At 43.9% G+C, this 27,803-nt stretch overlaps 1 protein-coding gene across 1 annotated transcript in view; it reads right to left on the bottom strand.

Moving 5' to 3' along the window:
- Positions 1 to 27,803, bottom strand: part of SORCS3 (sortilin related VPS10 domain containing receptor 3) — a 466,176-nt gene that overhangs the window by 349,198 nt on the left and 89,175 nt on the right. The window contains exon 4 of the mRNA XM_055561093.1: positions 5,008 to 5,107. Coding sequence (XP_055417068.1) covers positions 5,008 to 5,107 — 100 coding nt within the window. The remainder of the gene's footprint in view (positions 1 to 5,007; positions 5,108 to 27,803) is intronic.

Genomic DNA, 27,803 nt, shown 5'->3' with positions numbered 1-27,803 from the left:
AGAGTCGGACATGATTGAAGCGACTTAGCAGCAGCAGCAGCAGTCCAAATTGCAGCTTCCTTAAGGGAGTATTTTTCCCTGGTGGCTCAGACGGTAAAGCATCTGCCTACAATGTGGGAGACCTGGGTTCGATCCCTGGGTGGGGAAGATCCCCTCAAGAAGGAAACAGCAACCCACCCCAATACTCTTGCCTGGAAAATCCCATGGATGGAGGAGCCTGGTAGGCTACAGTCCGTGGGGTCCCAAAGAGTTGGAGACGACTGAGCAACTTCATTTTCACTTTTAATGAAGTCTAGCATTGCCAGACGGAGAAGGAAATGAAAATCCACTCCAGTACTCTTGCCTGGAAACTCCCATGGATGGAGGAGCCTGGTAGGCTGCAGTCCATGGTGTCGCTAAGAGTTGGACACAACTGAGCAACTTCACTTTCACTTTTCACTTCCATGCATTGGAGAAGGAAATGGCAACCCACTCCAGTGTTCTTGCCTGGAGAATCCCAGGGACGGGGGAGCCTGCTGGGCTGCCTTCTATGGGGTTGCACGGAGTTGGACACGACTGAAGCAACTTAGCAGCAGCAGCAGCATTGCCAGATGTTTCCTAATTCATCCCCCAAATAAACCTTTATTTATAAATAAACCTGGGAAGACTCTTGAAGACTCACCATTTACAAGTATAACAAGCATGGTGTGATTTACAGAGAGGCTCTTTCCTTATCTTGCCTGCTTTCTAAAGTGGTTGGGAGGACTGGCAATTTATACAGATAACGATCCTAAAAAGAATCTGAGCACAGTAGATGCTCAATTAATGCTAAGATTAATACTAGTAGGAGATTCTACACACATCAACATTTCTACTTTCAACCTAATAGCTTATTAGCTTTCTACACTGAGAAATTTTATGTTGTCAAAAAAGTATTAAGACATCAACAATTAGCTTTGGGAACAACTATATAAATATGAGCATACTTTACTGTCTTGCTAAGGGTGACAGAACTCTGATGCACTCACAGCCTCCAGCGAAAGCAGTAGCCATCTGTTACATAAGTAACTCATTAGGTGAAAAGTCACTACTTCAACAAGATTAACTGAAAAATCTGCTAGAGACTACTGCCATTAGCCGCTTGATGAACATCGGGAGCTACAGATAATTTGAATGCTGAGAGAATCAAAAGAATCTTGCTTAATTGAGACAGATGAGAATTCAGATGACCGCTGGTTTAAACTCTGAGATACATGTAAGACAGGACCTTTTTAAAAAGTTGCATTACAAGGTCATAATGACCCACACATCACTAGACCAGTAAAGAAGCATACAAGGGTATTTTATTTATATCTATCATTTTTCCTGAGTGGCTTGAGAAGCGTAGGTCTAGTAAACTTAAACATTCTGGTTAAGAGAAAGTCACCACTTAGATTGTGCATTGCCAACATCTTGAGGCTCAGGATACAATCAAAAACACTGAACAATAAAATGAAACAGAATTTAGTTTCATCCCTCCTTGGATGATTCAGAAAGCACTTCAGGATCACTCAGTCTCCTTATGAAGTCAATTTCTATGGCTAGTTCCAAAATAAATAAACCAGCAAATCCATGGCACTAGCCAATTTTGGTCTCTTCCTGATCTGAGTGCAGAAAATATCTGCACTTTTAGCTTTCTGGGTGGCAGTGCCTCTTACATGGGATTTAACTGCGTTTTGGTGGTGTTTCTCTGAAAACACAGGCAAAATGGCCTTTTGGAAAGAGTTTGGGAGTTCCTTACGAAGTTAAAACATATGCGTGTGTGCATGCTTAGTCAGTCATGTCTGACTCTATGCAACCGTATAGACTATAGCCCACCAGGCTCCTCTGTCCATGGGATTCTCCAGGCAAGAATACTGGAGAGGGTTGCCATGCCCTTCTCCAGGGGATCTTCCTGACCCAGGGATTGAACCCACATCTCATATGTCTCCTGCATTGGCAGGCAGGTTCTTAACCACTAGCACCACCTGGGAAGCCCATAATTGGCTTAACATTTGTTAACTGGGCAATAATTCCTCTGAGAAATTGCTCCAGAGAGCCCATGGTCTGAACATCATCTCTGGGATGGGGAAATGGAGGTGCCTTCTCCACCAGTGGGCATCAAAGCCTAGCTTTACGTTCTTTCTAACCCTCAACATTTGTCTTATCCTCTCTTTGTCTCCCACCTGTAGGTTATACTAAGAAGAGATAAACTAGGAGTAGAGAAAAATGGCAGAAGACTGAAAGATATGTTATGAGTAGGAGTCTAATGGAAAACATATGCGACAGATGACTACCAGAATGGATGCAAACAGGCATGACTCTTCATATGCCCCTTGGCAAAACCCTTACAAAGATAGCTGATCTATCATCTCCATGAAGATATGATTACTTTTGTTGTGGTCCAGACACAGGTGAGAGATCATTGCTGAAGGACATCTGACATGTGTCAAACACCTACTTCTTTCTTCTCCCAGAGTGCAGACACTTCTTGTGATTTCACTTGACCCCAAGTCACTGTGTGGGTGGGAGGAGCTTTATGCTGAGAGTCAAAAACAAACTATCCATCCTGCCATTGACTATCTGAGCAACATGGGAAGGACATTTGTCCTCCGTTGCACTCAGCTTCCTTCTTAATATAAGGATAAGGCAGAGTGGAGATGGATTATGGCTGACTTGATTCAGTCAAGTTTAATCACATGTCCATCATGGACATGGCACTGAGCTTAAATTCCAGATCATGAAGCAAGCTGCCTCAAGCTCCCAGGTCAGGACTAAACCATCAATTTTAGAGCCCAGGGCTATGACCATATGGAAGGAAAAGGAGCAAAACATGGTCTGAAGCTAGAAAACCTGGACTGAGCATCAGGAGCCCTCAGCTCTTACTCTGGCTCCTTTTTTTTACCTGGCTTTGGGGGCTTTTCTGGCTTCAGTTTCTCATCTGGAAATTGAGACTATTGTTATACATGAAAGATTCTTAAACAAGACTCCATGGACATCTTGGGCCAAGAGATGGAATTAAGGGTGTTCATTAACATCCAAAAATTCTTAGCAAAATTTTGTGTGTGGGGGTGTGGTATGTGTCTAAGAGGAGATCTAGAGCTTTAGACATATTTGCTGAGGAGTTGCAGTTCAAAAACCATCAATAACTGCTTGTTCAGATGAAATCTATGATCCTTCCCAGGTCTAACATTCAATAATTCAAATAACAATATTGAAAAATGGAAAAATGACAACCCTTTGTGATTAAAAAAGAGAAACCACTCAGCTAAAACCAGGAACAGGCATGTACGCAGTCATCCTGATTATCAGTTTTTTGGCACCTGGCTGGTGGGCACACTCCCAGGTGTGGGCACCCCTGGAGCTGCTGGATCTTTGGACAACAGCCACCAATGCTGAGCCAGGAGTCAGTCACCAATTCTGCTCCTCCCTTCACTGGGGATAGCTAGGTGGGAGTGAGGAGAAGGGTTGGCTCTGGGTTATGATGCTAAGGGTTTGAGTCCAAGTTGCTCTGCTTTGAGTAGCACTGGCAATCATTGTTCTCGGTCACAGCTTGGACTCTGCCAGGTTGGAATCAGAAATCAGGGACACCTGAACAATGGGTTGAAGATCACCCCTGCACCTACCTCGCTAAAGAAAAGGTCTGCAAAACCACTGGGGAGTAAAAATCAGATGACAAGGGGAGAGCTGGACAGTGCAATGCCATTTTCAGTCCCTTCAGTTCAGTTCAGTCGCTCAGTTCAGTTCAGTTCAGTTCAGTCGCTCAGTTCAGTTCAGTTCAATTCAGTCGCTCAGTCGTGTCTGACTCTTTGTGACCCCATGAATCGCAGCACGCCAGGCCTCCCTGTCCATCACCAACTCCCGGAGTTCACTCAGACTCATGTCCATTGAGTCGGTGATGCCATCCAGCCATCTTATCCTCTGTCATCCCCTTCTCCTCCTGCCCTCAATCTTTCCCAGCATCAGGGTCTTTTCCAATGAGTCAACTCTTCCCATGAGGTGGCCAAAGTATTGGAGATTCAGCTTCAACATCAGTCTTTCCAATGAACACCCAGGACTGATCTCCTTTAGGATGGACTGGTTGGATCTCCTTGCAGTCCAAGGGACTCTCAAGAGTCTTCTCCAACACCACAGCTCAAAAGCATCAATTCTTCAGTGCTTAGCTTTCTTCACAGTCCAACTCTCACATCCATACATGACCACTGGAAATACCATGGCCTTGACTAGACGGACCTTTGTTGGCAAATTAGAAACCCTAAAATGGCCTTTCGTATCTGTGGGGTATCTACTGGGGCCAGGCCTGCCTAAGTTTCTGAATAGGAGTGCCTCCCTCGCTTGGGAAAGATCACATCTCCCCACAGCCAATAGATCATACAGCACTTATTTACTATAATCATCCATCATTCTTTGGAACCCAGGCTCTCTTCTTCCAAGAGGTCTCTGTGAGCAAAATCTGACCTTATACAATTTCACCCAGGGGATTTTTCCCAACCCAGGTATAGAACCCACATCTCTTACATGTCTCCTGCATTGGCAGGTGGGTTCTTTACCACTGCGCCACCTGGGAAACCCAGAGTCAAGCCAACCCATTCTCAAATCCCAGATCTGTTAATCACCATACTATCTGTTACTGTCTGGCTTTAGGCTAGAAAGTTACTTAAACTCTCTGAGCTTCAGTTTCTTCCTCTGTAAAATGGGGATAGTAATCATTTGTACCCTAGAGATTCACTGTGAGGACACATGAGATACAGTGTATAAAGCACACAGCACAAGCCCTCCTTGGCACAGAGAAGCTCCTAAAATAGTTACATCATTTTACCATTGTTGTTGTTATTACTGCCACTACTATCTCAAGGCAGTTGTCTGAATTAGTGTCTATGGTGTTCTTGACATATAAAATAGACATTCTGCAAGTGACTCCATGGCTACTGTCTTTTTCTTAACTCTTGGCCTTTGGCTTCCCTGCCAGTCCACAGGGAGTGCTCAGGACCCGATGATCCCCCTTCTCACCTTCCTTTTGTTGGTGGGGTTGACGTAGAGGTAACTGAGGACAGTCTTCAAACCCACTTTGTCATTCAGCTTTTCATAGGTGGTGCCATAATCTGTTGATCTGCAGGTAAAAGAGGAAGAAAGAAAGGAAAAGATTGTTTTACCAAATGGGGGATTGTGCTTCCAGGGGAGCCCAGCTCTACCCCAACCTGAATCTTTGTTCCCAAATTACATGAGTGCTTAGAAAGTGTTCCTCTGAGATGAAAGGCCCCATTAATTTTAGAACAGCAATTAGACTAATGCATCTGCTTACTACCTAAGCTTGCTCCCCTTTGTTCCCGGACTTTCTCAGAGACCTACTTTCCTGCCCTTTGTGAAGTGGTGCGGTGACAGGAACTGTGGAGGTAGGCTGCCTCTGGTGCTCAGCCCTCTATCCTCCCAGAGCTCTGTGGGGAGAGGCCTGAGTCCCTGCTGGGGGAACAATAAGGAGAAAGGCCAGACCTTCTCCTGAGGTACAACCACCTTCATGCCCCTCTACTGAGCCTGAAACCAGGAGACCCTCAGAGGGGCAGGAAGTGTTGCATCCAGGAGCCTCATGGGATCCAACAGCCAACCCCACCCACACGCAGCAGAGTCTGATGCTTCCTTCCCACAGGAGCAATGGTGGATTAGGGGGAAGAGCCAGCAACACTGAGCAGCTACCATTCGTTCTCCATGCCAATTTCCTGCTGGCTACCTGTTCCTCCTTTGGGTGCTCTGACCAAGACCACGAGCCAGGGCTCTGAGAACAAAGGCAGGCCAACCAATCCACAGGCTCCTTCCTTTCCATCCCGCCTCTCTCCTTTCCATGGAGGAGGGACAGCCAGTACCCAAAAGTGGATTCAAGAAGCCAAGCTTCCTGCTGCTCCCGCCTCGCTTCCCCACCCCCACCCCACACACCTCCCTCCCTTTTCAGGACCTGTATCATCAGGTTCTCATTCTGTCTGCCATCACCTTCCTTAGCTAGACTCAGGGAATCTCTCCCATTGGAACTTCAGGAAGCCACAGAGGACTACTCACCATCTCTACGGTCAGGTGACCCCAGGGGTGCCTGCATTCCAACTCTGGCCCTGTGCTCTCTTAGTAACAGTAACTACCTGCCCTTGCCTTTTCCTTGATTACCTTCTAATCTAATCTCCCTCGATTTACCCACCTTCTAACTTTAATCTGCTTCTGCCTTGGCCCACAGCTTAGCTTTATAAGCCAAGTGTCCCAGGCCTGGCTTAATTACCCACCCTCACCTCTGGTAAGGCTTCACTGGCCTTCTCCCTGGTTGCCGCTCATTTCTCCTCTGCACAAGTACAAAGTTCCCCATCTGTTGTACACCCAAGGCACATACTGTGCATGAAATGTACTCTTTGATTTTCTGATATTGTCGTGATTAGTTTCCTTATATTCTGTTTCCCTCGCCACAACATAAGGTCCTCAAGGACAAGGAAATTCAGGGAAGGCTATGGGAAGAGTAAAGAGCATGAACTTGGGGCACAGCAAACTCTAGTTCATTCTTAGATGGGCAGATCCCTGGTTTCAGGACCAAGTGCAGGTTACTGCACCTGCTGGAGCCTCAAATTTCCTACTCAAAAAAATGGGGATAATCTAATCTTACAGGGCATTTACGAGGATAAAAAATACAACATGTTGGAAACTTCCTAACAGGATGTAGGCATTCTGAAACGTCATAAAATAAATATACATAAATGAAAATACAAAGGACCTTCATGTCTTCTTTCAAAATGTACAGAACATCTTATACATCATGCACACTCGGCACATTTACTGAATAAACAAACGTCAGTATTTCTAATCCTTCCTTAGGCTACAGGCCCCACATGGTCATTGGTTATGCTAACTTTAATAATCAGCATCCCCCAAAAACTGAATTCTTATCTTCTGTCTCCTGTCTACCTTAGGCACTAGGAATCACTGCCGATGAGAGAAATCCTTGCCTTTATCTCTCGAACCCAGCTCGGTCTCCGGGTCTTAATGATTCTATCTCCTAAATAACTGAGACCCTGATCGTCTCATGCTCATTCCAATGCAGTGGCTAGTGCACCATCGTTTTTGCAACAATCCCCCAATCAGATGCTTTTCTTCAAACTTCTCCCCCTCCCACCAGTCTCTATGCTGTCATCAGGCTATATGTCAACCACACAGATCTGTCCACCGTACTCCCTGGTAGTAATCACCCACTGCCTACCCACAGTGAAGTTGTATCTTTCAAGCTTAGTCTTGTAAAGTCTGGGTGTAACTTCCCTTACTAGACCCATTTCCAGCCACTGGCTCCTCTGCCCCTTCCTCTCCAGCCTCATTCAGCTCCTGAATGTCCTGAATTTTTATTGCCTACATTTGTGGCACAGCATTCCTCTCTGTCTGAGCTATCTCTACCCCCTATTTCCTTTACTTAGTAAATTTCTCTCTAATCTTTATTCTCAACTCTATTATCACCCTCCTTCCAACTTTCTCACTGGGGAATTAATCTCCATTTCCTTCGTGTGCTTGTACTACCTCACACATTTTACTATTCTAGTGTTTATCCTATTGTTGTGATCATACTATTTTTATTCTGTAACTTTTTCCTCAACTATACTTCCCCAAGAGCAAAAAGCCATTTCTTATAATGGCCCAATGCATTGCACCATACATGGTACTAAGTGTGCTGAAAATCTACTGATTACTGTATTGTTTTGCTTTGTTTTTATTTTCAAGGGTTAATGAATACATGAATCTGTCTAAATCTACTCACATGTTCTCAAACACCTGCTGATGTCCAAGGACAACTCAACAGAGAGCCACACCTAGAAAACATACCTGATACTTCAGATGCTGGCCCAATTTGCAGAATGGTAAAGTCTTTTAGCATCTGGTACCAGGGAAGGATCTAGCATCAGGTTAAATGACACGAGAAGTAAGGTTAAATGACCAGTCATTCTGATCTCCTATCCTACCCAGGGCAGGGGAGAAGACATATCATAATCTTGAGAGACTATCAATAGTATATTTTTATTAATACAAATAAAAAATTTTTATAGAACAAACTGCTTCTTGATTCTACAGTCCTGAAGGCACAAAGATAGCACCAGGTGGGGAAAGAACATTGAACTTGGAATCTAGAGTAAAGAACTGACTCTGAAATGTACTCAAAGTGTTACCCTGGAAATGTCTTCTCTATGTCTGTTAAAGAAAGAATCACCCTGACATTTCTTAAAATGGCAAGGCAGACATAATTCAGGACTATTGCAACAGGTATAGGGACCACAGTAATGAGGTTTTGAAATAGAGAAGGGAGATTAGGCCATACTTCAAATACACCAAGGAAAATGTAGGAACTTAAAGCCAAAGAGAAGGGTGGGAAATCAGTGGATAGAACATTACTAAGAAGGTATGGAAATTCTTTGCTGACTGACAAGATTCTTGCTGAAGGCAGGCTGGGGTCATCAGATGTCACCTGGGTTATGGTTGGAGATGAGGACTTCGATCAGATATGGAGTGCAATGAGATATTGTGAGGGGTGGTGGGGATTCTGGCTAAACTCATTTAGCAGGATTGTTGCTAAAAATGGGCTCTTGAGGACATACCTAAGGACTGGCCCTAGGTGAAAAGAGCTCAGAGGATCCTGACTAGAGCCTGGTCAAGAAGAGAATCTTTGCCAAGCCCCATTCTATCTTCAACACAAGAGTTTTAACTCAGATAATCATAAGGCCCCTTCTGGACTTTAAATCTTATTATCCCACCAACACAGTGCTAAGCTGTTTCCAACTAACGACTTTTCTTCATGCTATATATAGTAAACATCTTGCTTGTAAGAGCTAAATTCTCAGGTCTCCTTTCATGACTGATGTCACAACAGACTTCCTTCCAGAATCCAAATAACCCTCATCAAAGGTAGTGTACTTAACATGACGCATAGTCTCTCTTTCTGGAAGCTGCACAACCAACTCACATTGACTTTGCTCTTTTCCAAAAGTGGCTGCTGAGGGTAGGAGCTTCCCAACAAAGGATATGCCATGGCTCAGCTTCCTTCGCTTCTGGGGCAGCGGCTGCTCAAGCAGGCACATAGACACAAGTCTCACTCAGTGAGGGTGCCTCAAGGAGCCAGTGGGCCCTGGACCAAAGGAGGCCTGGACTCTGTCCTTTCTAGCATGGTCACTGCACACTGCGCTGACCACAGAGTGTGGTGGGCTTCCTTCCCCTGGGCTAGGGGCAGCTGGCAGAAGCCTCTGCACCGCTGCCAGAGCCAGCAGTGCCTGGAAAAGTCACTTTGACAAAAAAGCAGATCATCCTTCACCTCCTGACTCTAGACATCTGCTGGCAGGGTCACTTAGAGGAAGCAGGCTCATTTCCCTATTTTAAAGCTAACTTCCCAAATCCTGATGCTAAACTCCTAAAGCTGAAATGTCCAGAAAGCTGGAGATGCCACACATGCACTGGGCACCTGCCATGGGCTGGGCCCTGGGCCAGTTACCATTTGGAACAGCTCAGAACACACAGCTAACCTGGCAGGCAGCATGTGAGAGGTGCCCAGCCACAGCGCTCCCAGCTTCTGTGTCTCTGCTCAGATTCCTCCAGTTCCAGAAGGTTATTCCACTGCTGTGTGTGTGTGTGTGTGTGTGTGTGTGTGTGTGTGTGTCTTGCTCTTCTGTTGTCTTTCATTATGAATTATTTTCAACACACAGAAAACTACAAGATGCCAACCATAAATCTACCACTAGATGTATGTGTTGTCCATCAACACAAATACTTGATTATCTTTTCAAGTGTTTTTACATTTACATAAATGTTATCCCACAGGATATATGGTCTGCAGCTAGTTTATTTTGTCCAACATTCAGTTTGGAGGATTTTATGCATGTTGACACACCTAGCCATAATCCATTCATTTTAACTGCTGTGGAGCATTGTAGTTTACCAATAAACCATTGTCTATTTATCCTTTCAAACTCTGATAAATATTTTGTCTTTTAAAATTTGCTATGATAAATATTTCAATCACCATTTTTACACAAGTCTTTTCCAGAGACATCTTGATGTGAAATTACAACTCATACCCCATGCACAACTCTCATACCCTAAACATAACTTCTCTGCTGGTTATTGACAAATTTTTCTCTAAGGGGGCTGTACCTTCAAAGAGACACTCCCTTAGTCTCCAGCTCCAGAAACTGAGTCCTTCTTTATTGCCAGGGTCTGAGTTCACAGCTCCTGACCAGTCTTGTCCCAGCTCTCTCTGTGTCCAAAATCTTCAATTCCAGAGCAACTGAATCCAGTTAGTAGCTGGACCCTGAGTCCTGGCCTCAAGACTCAACCATCTCTTGTTTTCCCATTTGCATCACTGTTGGTCATCTGCTCTGTGGCTTCACCCTGCCCAGGGACCTGCTTGTTGTCAGGTTGAGCCTCCCAGCTGCCAACTATTCACACTCCTCCCCAGGTACCCCAGGCTCACTGGTAGACTAGATGTCTACCCTCTTCAACTCCCCCAGGACTCCTGGTTTGAGCCCTCTAACTATTTAGGAGCTCCTGTCCCATCCTGATAAGCCTCCAGAAGACCTCCATGTGGGCCAGTACACTCTGGGAGCACCGCCGTACCTCACCAACCTAACCTGTCATAACCCAGGTAGCTACCCAAGGCCACTTTCTCAATGACAATTTCCAGAGCTGAGTTGTGAATATAGTATACTTTCATCCACCCAGCAAGCTCCCATTTCTCTGATGAGCTTCTAGTGGAGAGGCTGCTGGCAACAAACATATGGGCTGCTATTTTAAAAGTAAAAGAACAGAAAAGAAAAACTTCCAGCCAACGCAGCCAAGTCGGCTTCCCATTAGAACTGAGCTGGAGCTCAGTACTCACCCCCCAACCTCCACCCCAGCCCACTCTGCATTCCCAGCACCACGTTCCTGCCAGAGGTGAGAGGGCTCTGCAGGGCATGCTGCCAGTTCTTATGGGGCCACCAGATGTTCAGGATGGGCAGACGCACGGCTTTCCTAATCCTGCCAGCTGCCTGCCCCTTGTGTGCCACCTGTGCTCCTCAGCTCCCCCCTCCCGCTCCAAGGCTTGTCCCTGAGAAGGAACTATGAAATATCAAGTCTTTCACCTTTGATTCTCTTATACATCTTTCATCTTCTCGGTGGACTCCCTTCTCTGTGATATTATCTAAAATTAGTAAACCACCTCAGTCCTGATAGTTCCTTTTCCTGTTAGCAATTTTATTTTACGTTGCTTAGTTCTTCATGCATATCTGTCTGTTCTGTTTTATGGTGTTGACTATGTGCTAGATACTGGGCTTGCCCTCTGCTGCACCCAAGTCAGGGGCACTTATGAGGCGGTTTAGCACAGGCAGTGAGCTGTTTCCTGTAAAAGGGCCAGAGTGTAAGTATTTTCGGTTTTGATGATCTCTGTCAAAACTACTCAGCTCTGCTCTTGTAGTTCAAAACAAGCCAAGCAGGATACCCGATTGAATGGGTGTGCTGTGTTGCAATAAAGCATATTTACAAGAGCATGCAGGGCATAACTTGTGGGGCACTAGTCTAGCTGACTGCAATATCAACCCCTACCATCCCTACCAACAGCCAGGCTTCCACCTCACTTTTGTCTCTCAGACAGCTTCCCAAGATTTCAGCCAAGGTATCTGATGCCCTGTCTCACCATTCCCTGCCTGGTTGCCATCAGGTCTAAGTGTCTGCCTCAGCCTGGCACTCAGGTGTGTGTAGTCTGCCCCCTTTCCTCCCCTTTCCCACTCTCCCAATGAGATTACGGCTGGCAAGTGTCCGGATTTCCTCCTTTCTGACTCCCAGTTCTAGTACTAACTACATCGCAGAGACTTTTCCTACAACTTCAGCCCACACTCTCCTCTGAATATATCAACAGCATTAGAAGTTCCATATTTATTCTCTGAATATACATATGTGCTCTTTTCAGCAATGACTAAAAGCTCCTTAAAAGAAAAATAACAAATAAAATAAATATATTCTGAAACTCCAAAAGTGCAGAGCACTAAGTAGAGAAAACAAGGAAGACAGAAGCAGGGCAAAGACAACTATACCCAGGGCTGGGCAAACTAGACCATGCGCTCTTCACTTCTCTGAACAGTAGGGTCGCTATTGTAAGTGCTCCATAGAGAATGGTGAGAAACTTACTTTAGCATCTGATAAACCTTGTGCATAAATGTGTATGGCTGTCATTTTTATGACTACTCACCCAGATTGTCTTTTTCTCAAGGACAATCATCTTGTTTTTTTCCTTTGATTTATAAACTCCTTACTCTTAAGGGGTGAGGCACACGGATGCCCAATTAATCATTAAGGAATTTTTGGCTACTGTTTCCAATTGTGCCATGAAAATACACTATGGCCCAGCTGCTGGGGAATCAAAAGGAGGGCCCATGCTTCCCAGTGCCAGACCCAGGGACGTGCCCCACCCCCAGCCATTCCCCCTGAGTGTGCTGCACTGAGCTACCCTACACTGAGAACAGTCAGCAGTCAAACACCAGAGGCAATGAGGGCTCCAGTGTGCAGTGAACCTCAGCCCACTCTGCAGGCAGGTCAGGAGTTTCCACAGGGCAGCTCCAGACCCATGGCTGCCCAGAGAGTCTTTACCATCCAAATGGGAAAATCACTGATGCTCCCCTCTGGCCTGTTCCACTCCCAGTCTTAGGGCCAGTGCCTAAAGCCACATTAATTCATGTCTTTGCAGTGGCAGAAGCCCAACCTGACCACAAATAACCAGCCAGGAAACTAATTTCGGACTTCAAGCCAAAGGCAAGTGATTGAAATAGCTTCCCTCCTATGTGGGTATTGGCCCTATCCCCTACTTCAGAAAAACCATAGACAGGCTGAAGCCCAGGCGGAAGCTCACACAGCTCTCCACAATTCTTCATGTCATCCGACTCCACAGCCTCATTATCTCGTTTCACAAAGAGAGACACAATGATACAGAATAATTAATGTTCTCCTGCCCTGGCTATCTGAAAGAGAGCCATCATAGTGCTCCAAGTACAGGGAATTGAAGGTTACCTGACTCTGCAGACCAGATCATGCAGAATTCATAGTTTATATAAAATAAAATGTAGACCCACCAGCAGTACCGTTCCAGCTCAGATCTCGGAGGGAAGGATGGGGTGTGGGGAGTTAGACAAAACATTCAGATCTTTGGTCTTTCCCATTGAAGTATGAACACTTCAATTCTCACTGAAGAATCTCAGTTCAGAAAATAGGGTTACTGGATTGTTATTCTGAGGACTCAAAATGACAAAAGACCTCAACACTATCAGCCAAGAGGCCAGTTTGTGTCATAATGGGTGAAGGGAGGAAAGAAGTCCTCCAGAGAAAGGAAACAGCATGAGCAGACCTCTGAGAGGAGGTGGCATCCCATTGATTGTACCTTTATTCACATGAATATAGTGTATTTTATACAACACACATACACATACACTATACAACAGCATTAAAGAATCAGGTAATATCAAGATTATTGACCTAGAAACATCTCTAAGACATGACTAAATGAAAAAGTCTGCTGAATAATAATGCATTAAAGACACAAACAGTGTACCCAGACAAAACAAACCAATATATTTCCATTCGGTTTAGAAGTGTGTATCCAAGTGCATTTTAAAATTTCTAGAGGAAAACACAAATGCATGGTAATAGAAGTTACCTCTGATTAGGGGTCCAGGGTGGGTTGGTTGGCTATAAGAACTAGAGTTTATTTGTAATGTTATAATGTTTTCAAAACAAAAATATATCCATATATCACTCATGCAGTTAAAAATAATCACAATAAAGTGATTTGTTACAGAACAGTTACAAGGCAGATCAGTAAATTAACACATCTGTGAGGAACTCTATTATAGATAAGCATTTGCATTCAAAAAGACAGCCCTGGCATAACCATAAGAGGATTCGTTTCAGAGTCAAGCAGATTTGGTTTCAAATCCAGCCTGTGCAACCTTAGACTAATTACATAAGTCTCCTATTTCATAGCTGCTCAATGGGAATATAAATACCGCCTTCACAGGATTACCATGAAGCTTAAATAGCCCTAATATCATGCAGTTCACTTCACTGTCAGTTGTTGGGAGACCTCATGGTGGAACAATAATGTGATCACTGGAGGAGAAACTGTCTCATACATCTCTTAGCAAATAGAAGGTAAATTGTAGTTACATAAGCACCAGTGGGCAGGCTAAGGCCATCTCATCCCCACCATATAAGCAATCAGCGACCATAAGGCACATGGGAAGATGGAGGAGTTGCTACACATAATCAGAGATAGCCTCCAGCAGGTAGAAATTAAAGTCTAGGGAAAACAGACTTCACTTTTTTTCAGCAAGTTTTCCTGGGGAAAAAAATAATGAGGCACAAACTAGAAGGTTCTGGACAGTTTTAGCAAGGCATTTCTATCTGGGGAGTAGATGTTTACCATTTCCCTTTAAAATTACATGCAGCCAGTTGAGTCCCTATGACATGCACGCAATTATGTCTATCTGTGCACAACTAGAAACCCCCAGGATAAAATGGGTAGCTGCCTCATGGAGAGATGTGAACTCATGGAGAGCCTTCAGACCATCCCTCTACCCTGGAGAAGCTAAACTCTGTGCCTCATTCATTTGTAAATCGTTTTCTTCTCTGGCATAAGCATTATGTCTTCTATGTGGTAAGCACTCAAGGCATTAATTAATCTGTCAAAATGGTCTATTTCTTCTCTGAACAACCAGCCCTGTAGAGAAGACAGTGGTTCCTCTTGCTTCCTCTGAGAAGCCTCTCATCTTTCCTGCCTCTGGTTTCCTAGCACTCAGCATCAGCATCACTCTCAGGGAGCACTGTACCTACTCCCTAGGGATACACCTCTTTTCTCCTCTGCTGTTGTTTTATGTCATTATTTAACTTTTTGTGCATGAGGTTCCTTTTTCCAGAGAGAATAAGTCCTCTGAGGTCAAGGAGCTGTCTCTTTTAACCCCTAATGCATGCTGAATAATGCCATGCAGTTTAGATATTCAGGCTGAGCAAATGTGTTCCAGGGACTGAAATAGTCACATTCAGATTCCCTGCTGCTTGTGAAAGGTTCTCCTGGGAGATACTAACAGCAAAGCAGATGTTCCTTCAGGCAGAGCTGGTTCTATCAGTTTATCTTACTGGTCATTTGGGGAAGAAAGAAGACTAAAGTTATGCCAGCACCTGACATTGCCCAGCCCAAGGAAGAAGAGGAAATTCCCAGATACCCAAGAGTGGATCTCAGGAACCATGGACACTCCATCTCCTCATGGGCCCAGAAATCTGAAATCTCACTTATCCCTTCTTCTAAAAGAATTGTATGTTAATGGCTATGCTCCCTGTATATTATTTAAACATTGCCCTGTTGAGCACATTCTACACTCCAAATGCATTTGACATGAGATCAGAGCTGTAGGGCTTGAAAACCAATCTCAGTTTTTTAAAGCTTTCCTTAGAAAGGTTAAGTAAGAAAAATAAGCAATTAGCCAGAAGTTGGGTTTGTTCCCAAGTCACAGAGTATTTCTTAAACCATCCTGTGGCCCTTAAAGAAACGCTCCTCTGAGACCCGAGGCAGGGTTCATTAAGTCCAGGTGACATGGACTGCCTCATCAGACTGGTGCCCATGGCTTTAGGGCAAATGAATGCCATACTCTAGGGTATTTTTAGAATATACATAAAAGGACTGAAAAGCAATGATAGAAATATCATAGAATATAGAAAAGAATAATGTGCAACACAGACATCAATTATAGCCATGCTATACAAAGAAAAATCCACTTAATATTTTAGTATTTTTTTCCTCTAATCTGTGGGTATGTGTATATTTACAAAATTGGGAGTCGTTCTCTGTATACAGGTTGCTGTCCTACTTTTCCACTTAACATTTTAAATGTCTCCCCATGCTGCTACATAGCCTTCCAGAATAATTTTCAAAGCCTTACAGCATCTCAGTGTACAAACGTATCATAAATTACTTTAACTGCCTTCTTGGTCAGATGGTTGGTTTCTGGCCAAATGTTTACATTAAATAACTTTAGTGTGTATTCTTCTACATAAATCTTTATGTGCATCTCTATTTGTTTCCTTAAAGTACATTCGTGTAAGTGCAATTATTAGTTCAAAGGGTAAAAATTATCATTAACATTCTTGTTATAAAATATTCTATATGACATAAATATGCTGGTCAATCTGCACTTCCACTAACAGTACATGGAAGCGCCGGTTTCACTGAATACTGGCCAACACTGGGCATAACTGTTTTAAAATCTCCAGACATAGGTGTGGTGGCAACATGTATTGCAAAAATATAAGCCCTTAATCCTGCCTTCACAGTAAAATGCTTTGTCTTTAACAGTGGTCCCCAAACTTTTATGACTTGGGACTCCTTCATACTCTTAAAAAATAATTCATACATTACATTCACAAATTTGCAATTTTAGAAATTACATCTGGCAAAATTTTACAATATTTATGAATTTATTTTAAAGTAATAAATAGTTTTTTTATGATAAAGAAACTAGAGTTTCTCAAGCAAAAATAATTTAGTGAGAAAGCACTGCACTGTTTTACATTTTGTGCCGAGTCCCTTAATATCTCACTTAATGGAAAACAGTTGGATTATATCTACATCTGTGCTTGATCATTATGATATCACATATGTCATACAACTTCTAGAAACTCCACTGTACATTTGAGAATGAGAATTTTTTTTTAAGCCCATAACATTTTATTATCATTTAAAAATAGCTTTGACTTCATTAATCTGCTGATAGGGTCATGGACATTCCCCAGGGTTCCCAGGATCACACTTTGAGAACTGCTCTATGCCAAACAACTGGGTCCCAGGAGGACTGCAACTTACCAAGAGATCGTTTCTAATTTTAATAAAAGCTATGGACTTCTTGCAAATGTTCTCACTTCATTCTTCTTCCACCCGACCCTGTAAAGTTCAAATCCCATCTCCTGCATAAAGCCTTCTCATCTAACCTTTCAGTGATATTCCCTTTCTCTGATTCTTTACTGCTTTTATATAACTGCAGAACAATTTGGCCTACAATTTGGCCCTCTCATTTTCATAGTCTCTTGTCCCCACCCAAACTATAAGCTTCTTGAGGTCGGGGATCAAGTCGTTGGCACACACTTGGGCTCAATGACTGATTTCTCAGAAGAGAGCTGCTCTAAGTCACTGTGGCATTTAAGGAACTAACATTTGCATGGTACTTTACACAGAACACTTTCTCTTGAGATATTTTATTTAATTCTCACAAGGACCCTTTGACATAGACATTTTATCTTTGTCATAAAAATGAGGAAAGAGAGACTCAGAAAGGTTAAGTGACTAAAGCAAATGACAACACTGAAACTTGAACCTTGGTCAACAGATTCCAGATCCCATGCACGCTACTCTGGTGCTTGGCTACTAACTGGCAGCAGTGGAGACTGAGCCCCACGAAGTGTCACAGAGGAGAGATGTCACAGACTCATCCTTTCAGGGGAACTCCAAAGACATTCCTAAGGGGAGGTACTACACAAGTATTAAAAACAAGAGTGTTTGAAGTCAAAACTTAGTTGGAATTCCCATCCTCCCACCTACTAGCAATATGAAAGTGGCACACTTCCTTAGCTCTCCAGGCCCCGCTTTCCCCGTCTCTAATACAGGCATGACAATTGATACCAGGCAGAGTTGTTGAGAGAATCCAGTGAGAAAATCTACATAAAGCACAGTGCAAGAATCAGCTTAGTTCTTGGATATACTTCCATTCCTTCCAAAAACCATCTCATCACCATCCCTTATTTCCCCTCTGGAAAACAAGAAGGATTTCATGAAATGAAGCTAGGCACTGCCTAGAGCCTAAGCAATCTATTAAACAGGAAAATACTTCATCCCAGACACCTGGGTCTGGAGTCTTTGTAACATAAGGTTGCAGAAGCCCAGGCCAAAAGCATCACTGGAAAGAAAGGACGGTGTTTTGTACCAACAGACACTCACTGCCAATCCGTGTGAGAGCCTATATGGGTCTTAGCTCTGGAAGCCAGCCTACTCCTCTCAACATACACATAGATTCCTCAAGCTCTTGTCCCCTAGGAGTCTCTGGAACTCAGTACGTTTCCTGACACAGGTTGCTTCTCTGGGGAAAAGGTAGTGCTCAGTTGGTCAGGTCAAGATGCTGACAGAGGACAGAGGCCAGGCTGGGAACAGTGCCTCCCAGCCCATTAACAAATACTAGGACTGGCAGCAACACTGTGTGTTGACTATCTCCAGCGGCTCAAACTTCAGCCTTCAGCAAGTCCCATAAGTTATGGTCGACTGGGTTTCCAGAATCCTGTGGTTATCGACACTCCTAGTTTCTAACCAAAAACAATGATCCACAGTTTGAGTACTTTCCTCTTTTATAAAATGAGAGGGTTGAAATCAATGATCTCAAAGGTCCTGCCATCTCCAAACTTCTGTGCATCTGATCAAGCTCCAAATGGCTTCTGCTTGCTTTCAAAATGCAGATCTATGCTCTAAGGATGCAAATCTGTCATCACCAAGGGCCACTGAGGTCCTGCAAAAAACTGCCTGAGGTCAGACATGTCCCTAGAATAAGTGTTCAGCTTCCCAAACGTCTACGAGTCTATGGATCACCTAATCTAGACAACTAAGGAATGCTCTCAGAAAGTGTCATGTGGTCTTGGGGAGACAAGATCTTTTCTTACTAAATAACTAGGAAGCATGGCATGAGTCAGTCTTGGAAGCCAAGGGAAAATAATATGTGTCATTTTAAACACAACATCTGAACCATCATGAAATGATAGGCAAAATAACATAGGGTATCAGCGAAATTTTGATACAGCCCTCTCCTGGAAAGATTAGAGAGGAGGCAGAAGCTCAGAGAGAGGGACAATTAGTAAAGGGATACAAAAAAGCAATTAGATAAAACTCTGTGAGGACAAAGGTCCTACTAAGTCCCCAGTATCCACTCCCTTGGCCCTCAATCACTATTTTCAATAAATAAATGAATAAAGGACAAATGAGTAGGAAGCAGTTAGAACAAATTCAATAGGATAACAGTGTTGTTAAATGAACACATTTTGGAGTCGGAGACACAGCAAAGAGTCGAATGTGACTAATACACACACACACACACACACACACATCTATAAGTGGGCATGCTCAGTTGCTTCAGTCACGTCCGGCTCTTTGCCACCCTATGGACTATAGCCCGCCAGGCTCCTCTGTCCTTGGGATTCTCCAGGCAAGAATACTGGAATGGGTTGCCATGCCCTCGTCCAGGGGATCCTCCCAATCCAGTGATTGAACCTGCATCTTCTGTGGCTCCTGCGTTGCAGGTTGATTCTTTACTGCTGAGCACTGGGGAAGCACACTAAACCAAGCACCGCACAGGGTTATTTGAGAACTCAGTGATAACTCAGTGAGGAAAAGTGCATAAAACATTTATCACAATGTCAGGCTTATTATATGTGTGTGTGTGCTCAGTCACTCAGTCACGTTGACTCTTTGAGACCTCATGGACTGTAGCCCACCAGGCTCCTCTGTCCATGGAATTTTCCAGGCAAGAATACTAGAATGGGATGACATTTCCTACAGGGGATCTTCCCAACCCAGAAACTGAACCCACATTTCTTGTATCTCCTGCATTGGCAGGCAGATCCTTCACCACTGTGCCACCTGGGAAGCCTAGGCTTATTATTACTTAGGTTTTTAATATTGATGATGGCATATGATGGTAATGATGAAAATGATGCAGATAATGATATTCATCAGTGCTAGCGGGCTCAGAGAAAAAGGAAGGAAGATTTTATTGAAGAGGTGAGCTTTGAAGGAAAAGATGGAGAATCAGGAGTCCAGAGGAAGATAAAGGCTTGGAACCTAAAACACATGAATATTTTCAGAAAATAATATATATATTATAATATATATAATACATTAATATTAATATAATATATATATTATATATATATATAAACACATATAATAAGCCTGACATTGTGATAAATGTTTTATGCACTTTTCCTCACTGAGTTATCACTGAGTTCTCAAATAACCCTGTGCGGTGCTTGGTTTAGTGTGCTTCCCCAGTGCTCAGAAGGAAATGAGCCTGATCTGAAAGAAATGTTCTTACACAGGCATAAATGAGCATAAGTTTCTATAAGTAGAATAAGATTTGGTAGAGGGTCTTGAATATCTGCTAAAGAGCTTGAACTTTATCTTACAAACAACAGGGGCCTCCAAGGTTCTAGAATCTGGCAGAGACATAATAGAAGTCCATTTGGAAAGACTAATTGGTCGCTGATGGATATGATGGGCTGATGAAGCATGTTCTTCTAGAGGTAGAAAGACTTATTAGGAATCCATCTCACTAGCTTGATGACAGCAGGGTGTAAGAAATGAAGAGGGACACAGAAGAAGCATAATGTGTTTACTCGCTTGGGGCAGAGATGAAGGAGAAGAAACGTAAAGACAACTTCAAGATTCCAAACCTGAGTGCCTAAGAGAATAGTGTTACCACAGACGGAAACAAGAGTGGAGCTGACATCTCTGGAACAGCTTATAAAGTGTTTTTGAGAAAACAGAAAAACATCCTAGGCTCAGTTGGCTAAAACCAGAGCCTAAGACTGGCTCTAGAAGCTTGAGACAGAGAAGGCAATGGCACCCACTCCAGTACTCTTGCCTGGAAAATCCCATGGATGGAGGAGCCTGGTAGGCTGCAGTCCATGGGGTCGCAGAGTCAGACATGACTGAGCGACTTCACTTTCACTTTTTACTTTCATGCATTGGAGAAGGAAATGGCAACCCACTCCAGTGTTCTTGCCTGGAGAATCCCAGGGACGGGGGAGCCTGGTGGGCTGCCGTCTATGGGGTTGCACAGAGTTGGACACGACTAAAGCGACTTAGCAGCAGCAGCAGAAGCTTGAGAATGATTGAGGGAATACTGAAAGTGAAAGGCGTTCACTCGTGTCCGGCTCTTTGTGAGCCCATAGACTGTCCATGTAATTCTCCAGGCCAGAATGCTGGAGTGGGTAGCCTTTCCCTTTTCCAGGAGATCTTCCCAACCCAGGGGTCAAACCCAGGTCTCCCACATTGCAGGCAGATTCTTTACCAGCTGAGCCACAAGGGAAGCTGAAGAACACTGCAGTGGGTAACCTATCCCTTCTCCAGGGAATCTTCCCAACCCAGGAATCGAACCAGGGTCTCCCTCAATGCAGGCGGATTCTTCACCAACTGAGCTCTCAGGGAAGCCCTGACTGAGAGAATGCTTGTAGGCAAAACCTAATGGAAGAGAGGGAGGCAAGATCGGGGTTCAGGTTCCAGGTAAAGCCTGATCCACAGGGGGGCTCCAATGGGTAACTCTCTCCACAGACTTGACCCACTCTAAAGCAAGGGGCCAGGATTTTGTGCTCCACACCAGCCAGTTATTGGCCATCCCAGATGTAGGAAGTGGTGACCTCTGGAGGAAGTCATCACATCTTGAAGCTGATGGGTGCCTAAAGGGAATGTTAAGCTAAATTTAACCTAAGGCTTATTAGCATGTAACTCTCAGCAATTGCCTTCTATCATTACTGTGATTGTTAGCGTTGAGATGATGGCGAGATATCCAACAAAGTTGATGCATGAAAGAAAACAATACTGGGCAACTACAGTCCTCTGCCTCTGTACAACTTCCATCTGAGAATATCACTTCCCCTTTATTTTCTGCCCTGCTTTGTGTAAGCAGCAGATAGCCTAGGAGCTGTCATACTCCAGAGGTTCAACATCAGTCCTACAATTCATCAGAGGTGCAAAAGCATGAAAGAAAAGCTAGGTGAGGCTTTCTAAAAGTGAAGGAAAGATAGACTGTTTCTATTTTAAGCACTTGAATATGAATGGGAAAACCTCTGGGCCCTTACATTCTCTTCAAGTTCATATATCCTGGCCTAGAACCATTTCCTCTGGATGGAGCCCATCTGCAATGCTGCTCTAACACATCTAGAATTCTATATGGCTGGACTTTCCTTGTATGTGGTAGGAATCTCCCTGAACGGCTGTGTATACATTTAAAGTTAGTTTTAATGTTCCAGTTAAGCTGAACTCTCTGTTTAAGAGCTGTATACTAAATCCTGTAGTAGAGAACCACCCCCAAAAGTATATTTCCTCTGAAACTAAGATCTAACAGAAAGCATGCTTGCATTTTATAGGAAGCTGGGCTTCAGTCTTTGACCCAGAAATCAACAGATGTTTATCAGATGCCCATAGTGTGACAGGCACTATGCTAGATCCCGTACATCTTGGGAATAGTAAAAAGACATTCTGGCTAGAGAACAAAAATGAATATAGGAATAGAAAGGCTGCATGTGCATTCCAGAGAGTATATACATTGAAGCATTAGCTGCAATAGCAAACACCACCAACATGTCAGTGACTTAACACTATGCTAGTGTACTTCTGATCCACTTCATAGTCTATTACAGACGAGCAGTGAGGTGCGGGCAGGAAGGCGCTCTTGTCTGCACCATGATTCAGAAACCTGGGCTCTTATATCAAAATTCTGCTATCTTCTAGATGTATTAGGAATTCTCAGTTGAACTGGTGGAAAGAGAAATGAGTGAGAATTGTTTTTACCATGAATGGAAGTGGCATCCATCATTCCCAGCCTCTCTCTCTGTGGGCCAGGATTCAGTCATATGACTATGTTTAAGGGAAAGAATGCTGTTCAGTCACAAGTCATGTCCAACTCTTTGCGACCCCATGAGGTGTAACACTCCAGGCTCTGCTCTGTTCTTCACTATATCTGGGAGTTTGTTCAAACTTATGTCCATTGAGTCAATGATGCCATCCAACCATCTCATCCTCTGCATGACTGAGTGACTAAACAACAACAATAACACACGCACACACAGATATATATACATATATATTATATAGTGTGAGTCACACAGTCATATCCAACTCTTTGAGACCCCATGGACTATAGCCCACCAGGCTCCTCTGTCCATGGGATTTCCCAGGCAAAAATACTGGAGTGGATTGTCATTTCCTTCTCCAGGGAATCTTCCTGACTGAAGACTAAACCCAGGTCTCCTGCATTGCAGGCATGTTCTTTACCGTCTGAGCCATCAGCATTTGATTTTATATGTATATATATATATATATATACATATATATATATATACACACACATATACACACACACACACACACACACAAGTAAACAATGAAACAATATTTAGCCTTAAATAAGAAAAAATACTGCCATTTGTGACAACATGGATAAAGCTGGAGGGTATTAGTGAAATAAGCTGCTGCTGCTACTGCTGCTGCTAAGTCGCTTCAGTCATGGCTGACTCTGTGCAACCCCATAGATGGCAGCCCAGCAGGCTCCCCCGTCCCTGGGATTCTCCAGGCAAGAACACTGGAGTGGGTTGTCATTTCCTTCTTCAATGCATGAAAGTGAAGTCCCTCAGTCGTGTCCGACTCTTCGCGACCCCATGGACTGCAGCCCACCAGGCTCCTCCGTCCATGGGATTTTCCAGGCAAGAGTACTGGAGTGGGGTGCCATTGCCTTCGCCAATGCATGAAAGTGGAAAGTGAAAGTGAAGTCGCTCAGTCGTCCGACTCTTAGCGACCCCATGGACTGCAGCCTACCAGGCTCCTCCGTTCATGGGATTTTCCAGGAGTGGGGTGCCATTGCCTTCTCCTGAAATAAGCTAGTCAGGGACAAATACTGCATGATATAACTTTCATGTGGAATCTAAAAAAAAATAAAAGAATCAAAATCATAGAAATAGAGTAGAATAGTGGTTGTCAGGGGCTGTAGGTGAAGGAGTAGAGAGAGGCTTGCAAAAAGACACAAATTTTCAGTTTTAAGACTGAAAGGTTTTAAAGTCTGAGTATCTAATATCATGGCCACTGGTAATAATGTGTTATACAATTTAAATTTGCTAAAAGAGTAGAATTTAAGTGTCCTGACCCAATAATAATAATAAAATTATTCAACAAACTTGATCTCCCATGCAGTTAGAAACCTGTGCTCTTGGGGCTGGTGCGCTGGGATGACCCAGAGGGATGCTACAGGGAGGGAGGAGGGTTCAGGATGGGGAACACGTGTATATCTGTGGCGGGTTCATGTTGATATATGGCAAAACCAATACAATATTATAAAGTTAAAAAATAAAATAAATAAAAATAAAATTAAAAAAATAAATAAATAAAATCTATATAAGTTCTGGGAATAGGTAGTGGTGATTATTGTACAACTTTGTAAATATACTTAATGCTATTGAATTATGCCTTTAAAATGTCTAAAGTAGTAAATTTTATGTATATTTTTACCACGATAAAAAAAAAATGTTCGTTAGAAAGAAAGGGAAAAAAAAAAAAAAAACTAGTCTCAATGAGACCAAGTGGCTTGCTCTAGTTCACATGTCTGCTAAGCAGCGTGGGTATTTGAAACCATGTCTGCTTGACTTTAGAACACAAGTCATTCTTCTCTGAGCCAAAGAGACTGGCAGATGACTTAAAAAGAGGCCATTGCAACCCAATCCTAAATCACCTCCTCAATGGTGCTAAGGAACATATGTGTAACCAGGGAGATTTTGCCCTCTATTCTCCACCTCCATGAAAATGAATGAGCTGAACTGCGTGTAAGAAGTCAGGGTAGGCTGCAGGTATCTGAATCTGTGTCCCCAAAGGTTAGCTGGCAGGCATGAGTGGGGCTACTCCACTCAAAATTCGATATTCTTCTGTTTTTCAACCATTTAAAAATGTGAAAGCTGTACTTAGCACACAGGCTACACATAAAACAGGAGGGAGGCAGGATTTGGCTCATGGGCTACAGTCTGCTGACCTCTGCCTTTGGCCCCTGCCTTCTTGCCCCGTCCCCACTATTAGCTCCCTAACAGCTTGCTGACCTAGAAGCACCAACACTCAGCTTACCTCCTAGACCAAAATCTGCACGCATACTTCAAGCCATGCCTTCTCTGAGTGTGCCTTGCCTGAACCACCCCAGTCCCAGGGCACCATCCTGGACTTCGTCCTTGGTGGCTAGAATGCTCATCTGGTTTGTGCTAGCTTTAATAGTGGGAGAGCAAAGAAAAGGGCTGCTAAATGCTGTGCTCCTTCATGCCTTCAGAAGACCTGCACGTTAAGAGTGGCCAAGATGCAGCTTACCCAGTGGACCAACATGCAGACTGCCCAAGCTGGGGTTCTTCCCAAAGTGAACGGGAAGCATCCACCACCTCCCTTTCTTTGCCACAAGCCCAGGGATGAAGCATGTGTCCTGTGAAGAGGGGAAGTGACAACCCCTACAGGGGAAAAGATGCACCAAACCCATCTGGCCAGTGCAATCTGGCCAGGCCCATGCGGCTAAACTCATGTTGCCTAAAGCAACAGTTTACCTCCAGGTTGGAAAATGGCAGCAATAAAAATATAAATGGAACCCAGCCAGAGAGATGATTCTCAGTAAAAAAGCGACTCTGCATAAGGAGAAATGGGGGGAAAATATTTATATCCATAGAGAGAGAGAGACATTATCTTCTTCTCCAACACATTTTTCTGAAGTTACAAATCAATGGTTTCTATTTATTCCCATTGGAGAGAAAAACAAAAACCCTGAGATTTATGAGCAGTGTTGTTTATTTATAATCCAAAAACTCTTCTCATACCATATGGTTGGGAAATTTACAGAGAGACAAAGTGAGAGGAAATTGCCTGCTTAATTCAATGGTCTTGGCAAAGCTAGTAGGCAGAGAGCGCATCCCAAACTCTTCCTCTGACACATGTGTAAGCGTGTACGGGTGAGGAGGCCTGCATGCAGAGAGCAGAGGGAGCCCTTCCCTCACCAGAAAAGCCACAATGTAGTGTAGTGGGAATGAGAGCAGCTGATGAGCTCAGCTGAGAAGGACAGACTCATTTCTCTATACCAGCACAGGCCAGAGAAAGGGATACTGAGAAACAGACCAGAAAGGAGGGTGAGGGCTAAGAGATGTAGGAGCAACCAGTCTTCTGGACAAGTAAAGAGGATGCACAGCACATGAGGGTTCTCGGGAAGGCAAAGTACACACAGCTCTCTACTACACTTCTGTTCAATCATTTTCCTTCTCCATGTTAGTGAGAAATAAGCAGAAATTTCTGATTCCATCTCTGCTGCTCAGCGTGCTCTACAGAAAGGCAATCACTCTCTGCCTTGTAGGAACAAACACAAGTTTACACTGGACGCCTTCACTTCCTCCATGCTCTACCCTCCCCTTTCAGAATGATGACAAGCAGAAAAAAGGAAAACACTGAGGCTAAAGATGATTAATACAAAGGAAAAGAGTGGCCAGATATGAAAAGGGATTGAAAAGCATGGAAAAGGATACAAGTGGCACAGTGGGGCAAAGGAAAGTTCACCTCTTTGAGAAAATCCTCCCTGACGATCCTGGCCATGGGGCTCAATCCACTGAGTGTGCACAGCCCAGAGGACCTACTCACACGACACTAGGGTTCCACACCTGCTGCCTGCAGTACCAGCTACCTTTTAATACGCATACAGCTGCTCTCCTGGCTCACCTGCCACTTCTGTTTGGAGGACTCCCACAACTTCTCCTGCTCCAGCCTCTCCTGTGAACTCCAGTCTCACATCTCCAAATGCTGTGCAATGAGCCATTGGCACTTCAGTTCCAGGATGCTAAAACTGAGCTCAGCACTCCTCCACCATAACACTGTTCCCCCTCCCCACTTCCTCCCTCCTTTTCCTCTTCCATTCCCCACTTCTGTAATGGGACCAAACCCTCCCAGGTCTGAAAGCTTATAATCATCATGACAATTTCTCCTCCTCATTCTCCTCTAATCGCTGTCAAGTCCTGTTAACTGTGCTTCAGAAATCTCTCTTGCATTGGTCCTTCTCTCTCTCTTTCTGAACAACTGAAGTTTAACAGGATGGGCTGCATGGGCAGCTGTAATGCTCCACCAGATCTCTGTCCCACCTCTACACATCTTTCTCCTCAGCCCAGGGTTCACAGTGGTGTCCAGGCTACCTTCCTACAGCATAGTTATAGGCACAGTCATTAACCTCACAGTTTCTAGTTACTATAAGCTATAATTCTGGTTCAATATTCTGTGTCACCCTCCATCATCACTGTTCACCCCAACTCTAGGGGCTCCACACAGCTGAATCTCAGTAATTGCCTGATGACATCTGATGAATGGACAATATGCAGAACAGCAACGCTTTCTCTCTTCTCCTCCATGACCATTTGGGAGAAATGCTGCTGCTGAGAGGACCTGTGGCTTATAAAGCTGAACTGATTTGACAGTTACAAGTGTGTAAAACAATGATAAGAAAGCAAAGGGTGGATGAAAAAAAGGAGACTACACCAGAGTTCGTGACAAATAACAGGGAGGCAGCCACGTTGGTAAGCAGATCAAATAATTAAGAGCAAGACCCCCAAAAGATCTGCGAATAAAACAGAAGGTCCCAGGTGAGTGAGGAGAAGTAATTTATTGATGAGGAGTAGATGTAGCTAAACAATGAAATGAATTTGTCGGGGAGGAGTGTTGCAAGAAGGGAGGAGGGGACAGGTGCGGGAGGAAAGGCATAAATTTGCCATGGGAGAAAACCCAAAGTCTTTATCAGAATGGGTGAAGGAGCATCTCTGAAGAGCAGAAGGCTGACCAGACTGCTAAGTTGACAGGGCCTGCCTGAGAAGGAAATAATTGGAGGGAGCACAGAGCCATTCATCCTGCCATGGAAACTGCTGGCTCCTCTCAGCATGCAGAGCAGGTACGGCAAGGCGTCTTGGGTGCCTGGAAGGAAAGGAGCCCTAATTCA

Source organism: Bubalus kerabau, chromosome 22 (genome assembly GCF_029407905.1).
Source record: "Bubalus kerabau isolate K-KA32 ecotype Philippines breed swamp buffalo chromosome 22, PCC_UOA_SB_1v2, whole genome shotgun sequence".
Taxonomy (NCBI): domain Eukaryota; kingdom Metazoa; phylum Chordata; class Mammalia; order Artiodactyla; family Bovidae; genus Bubalus; species Bubalus kerabau.
The sequence above is the reverse complement of the archived record's forward strand: the minus strand, read 5'-3'. Positions and strand labels throughout refer to the sequence as shown.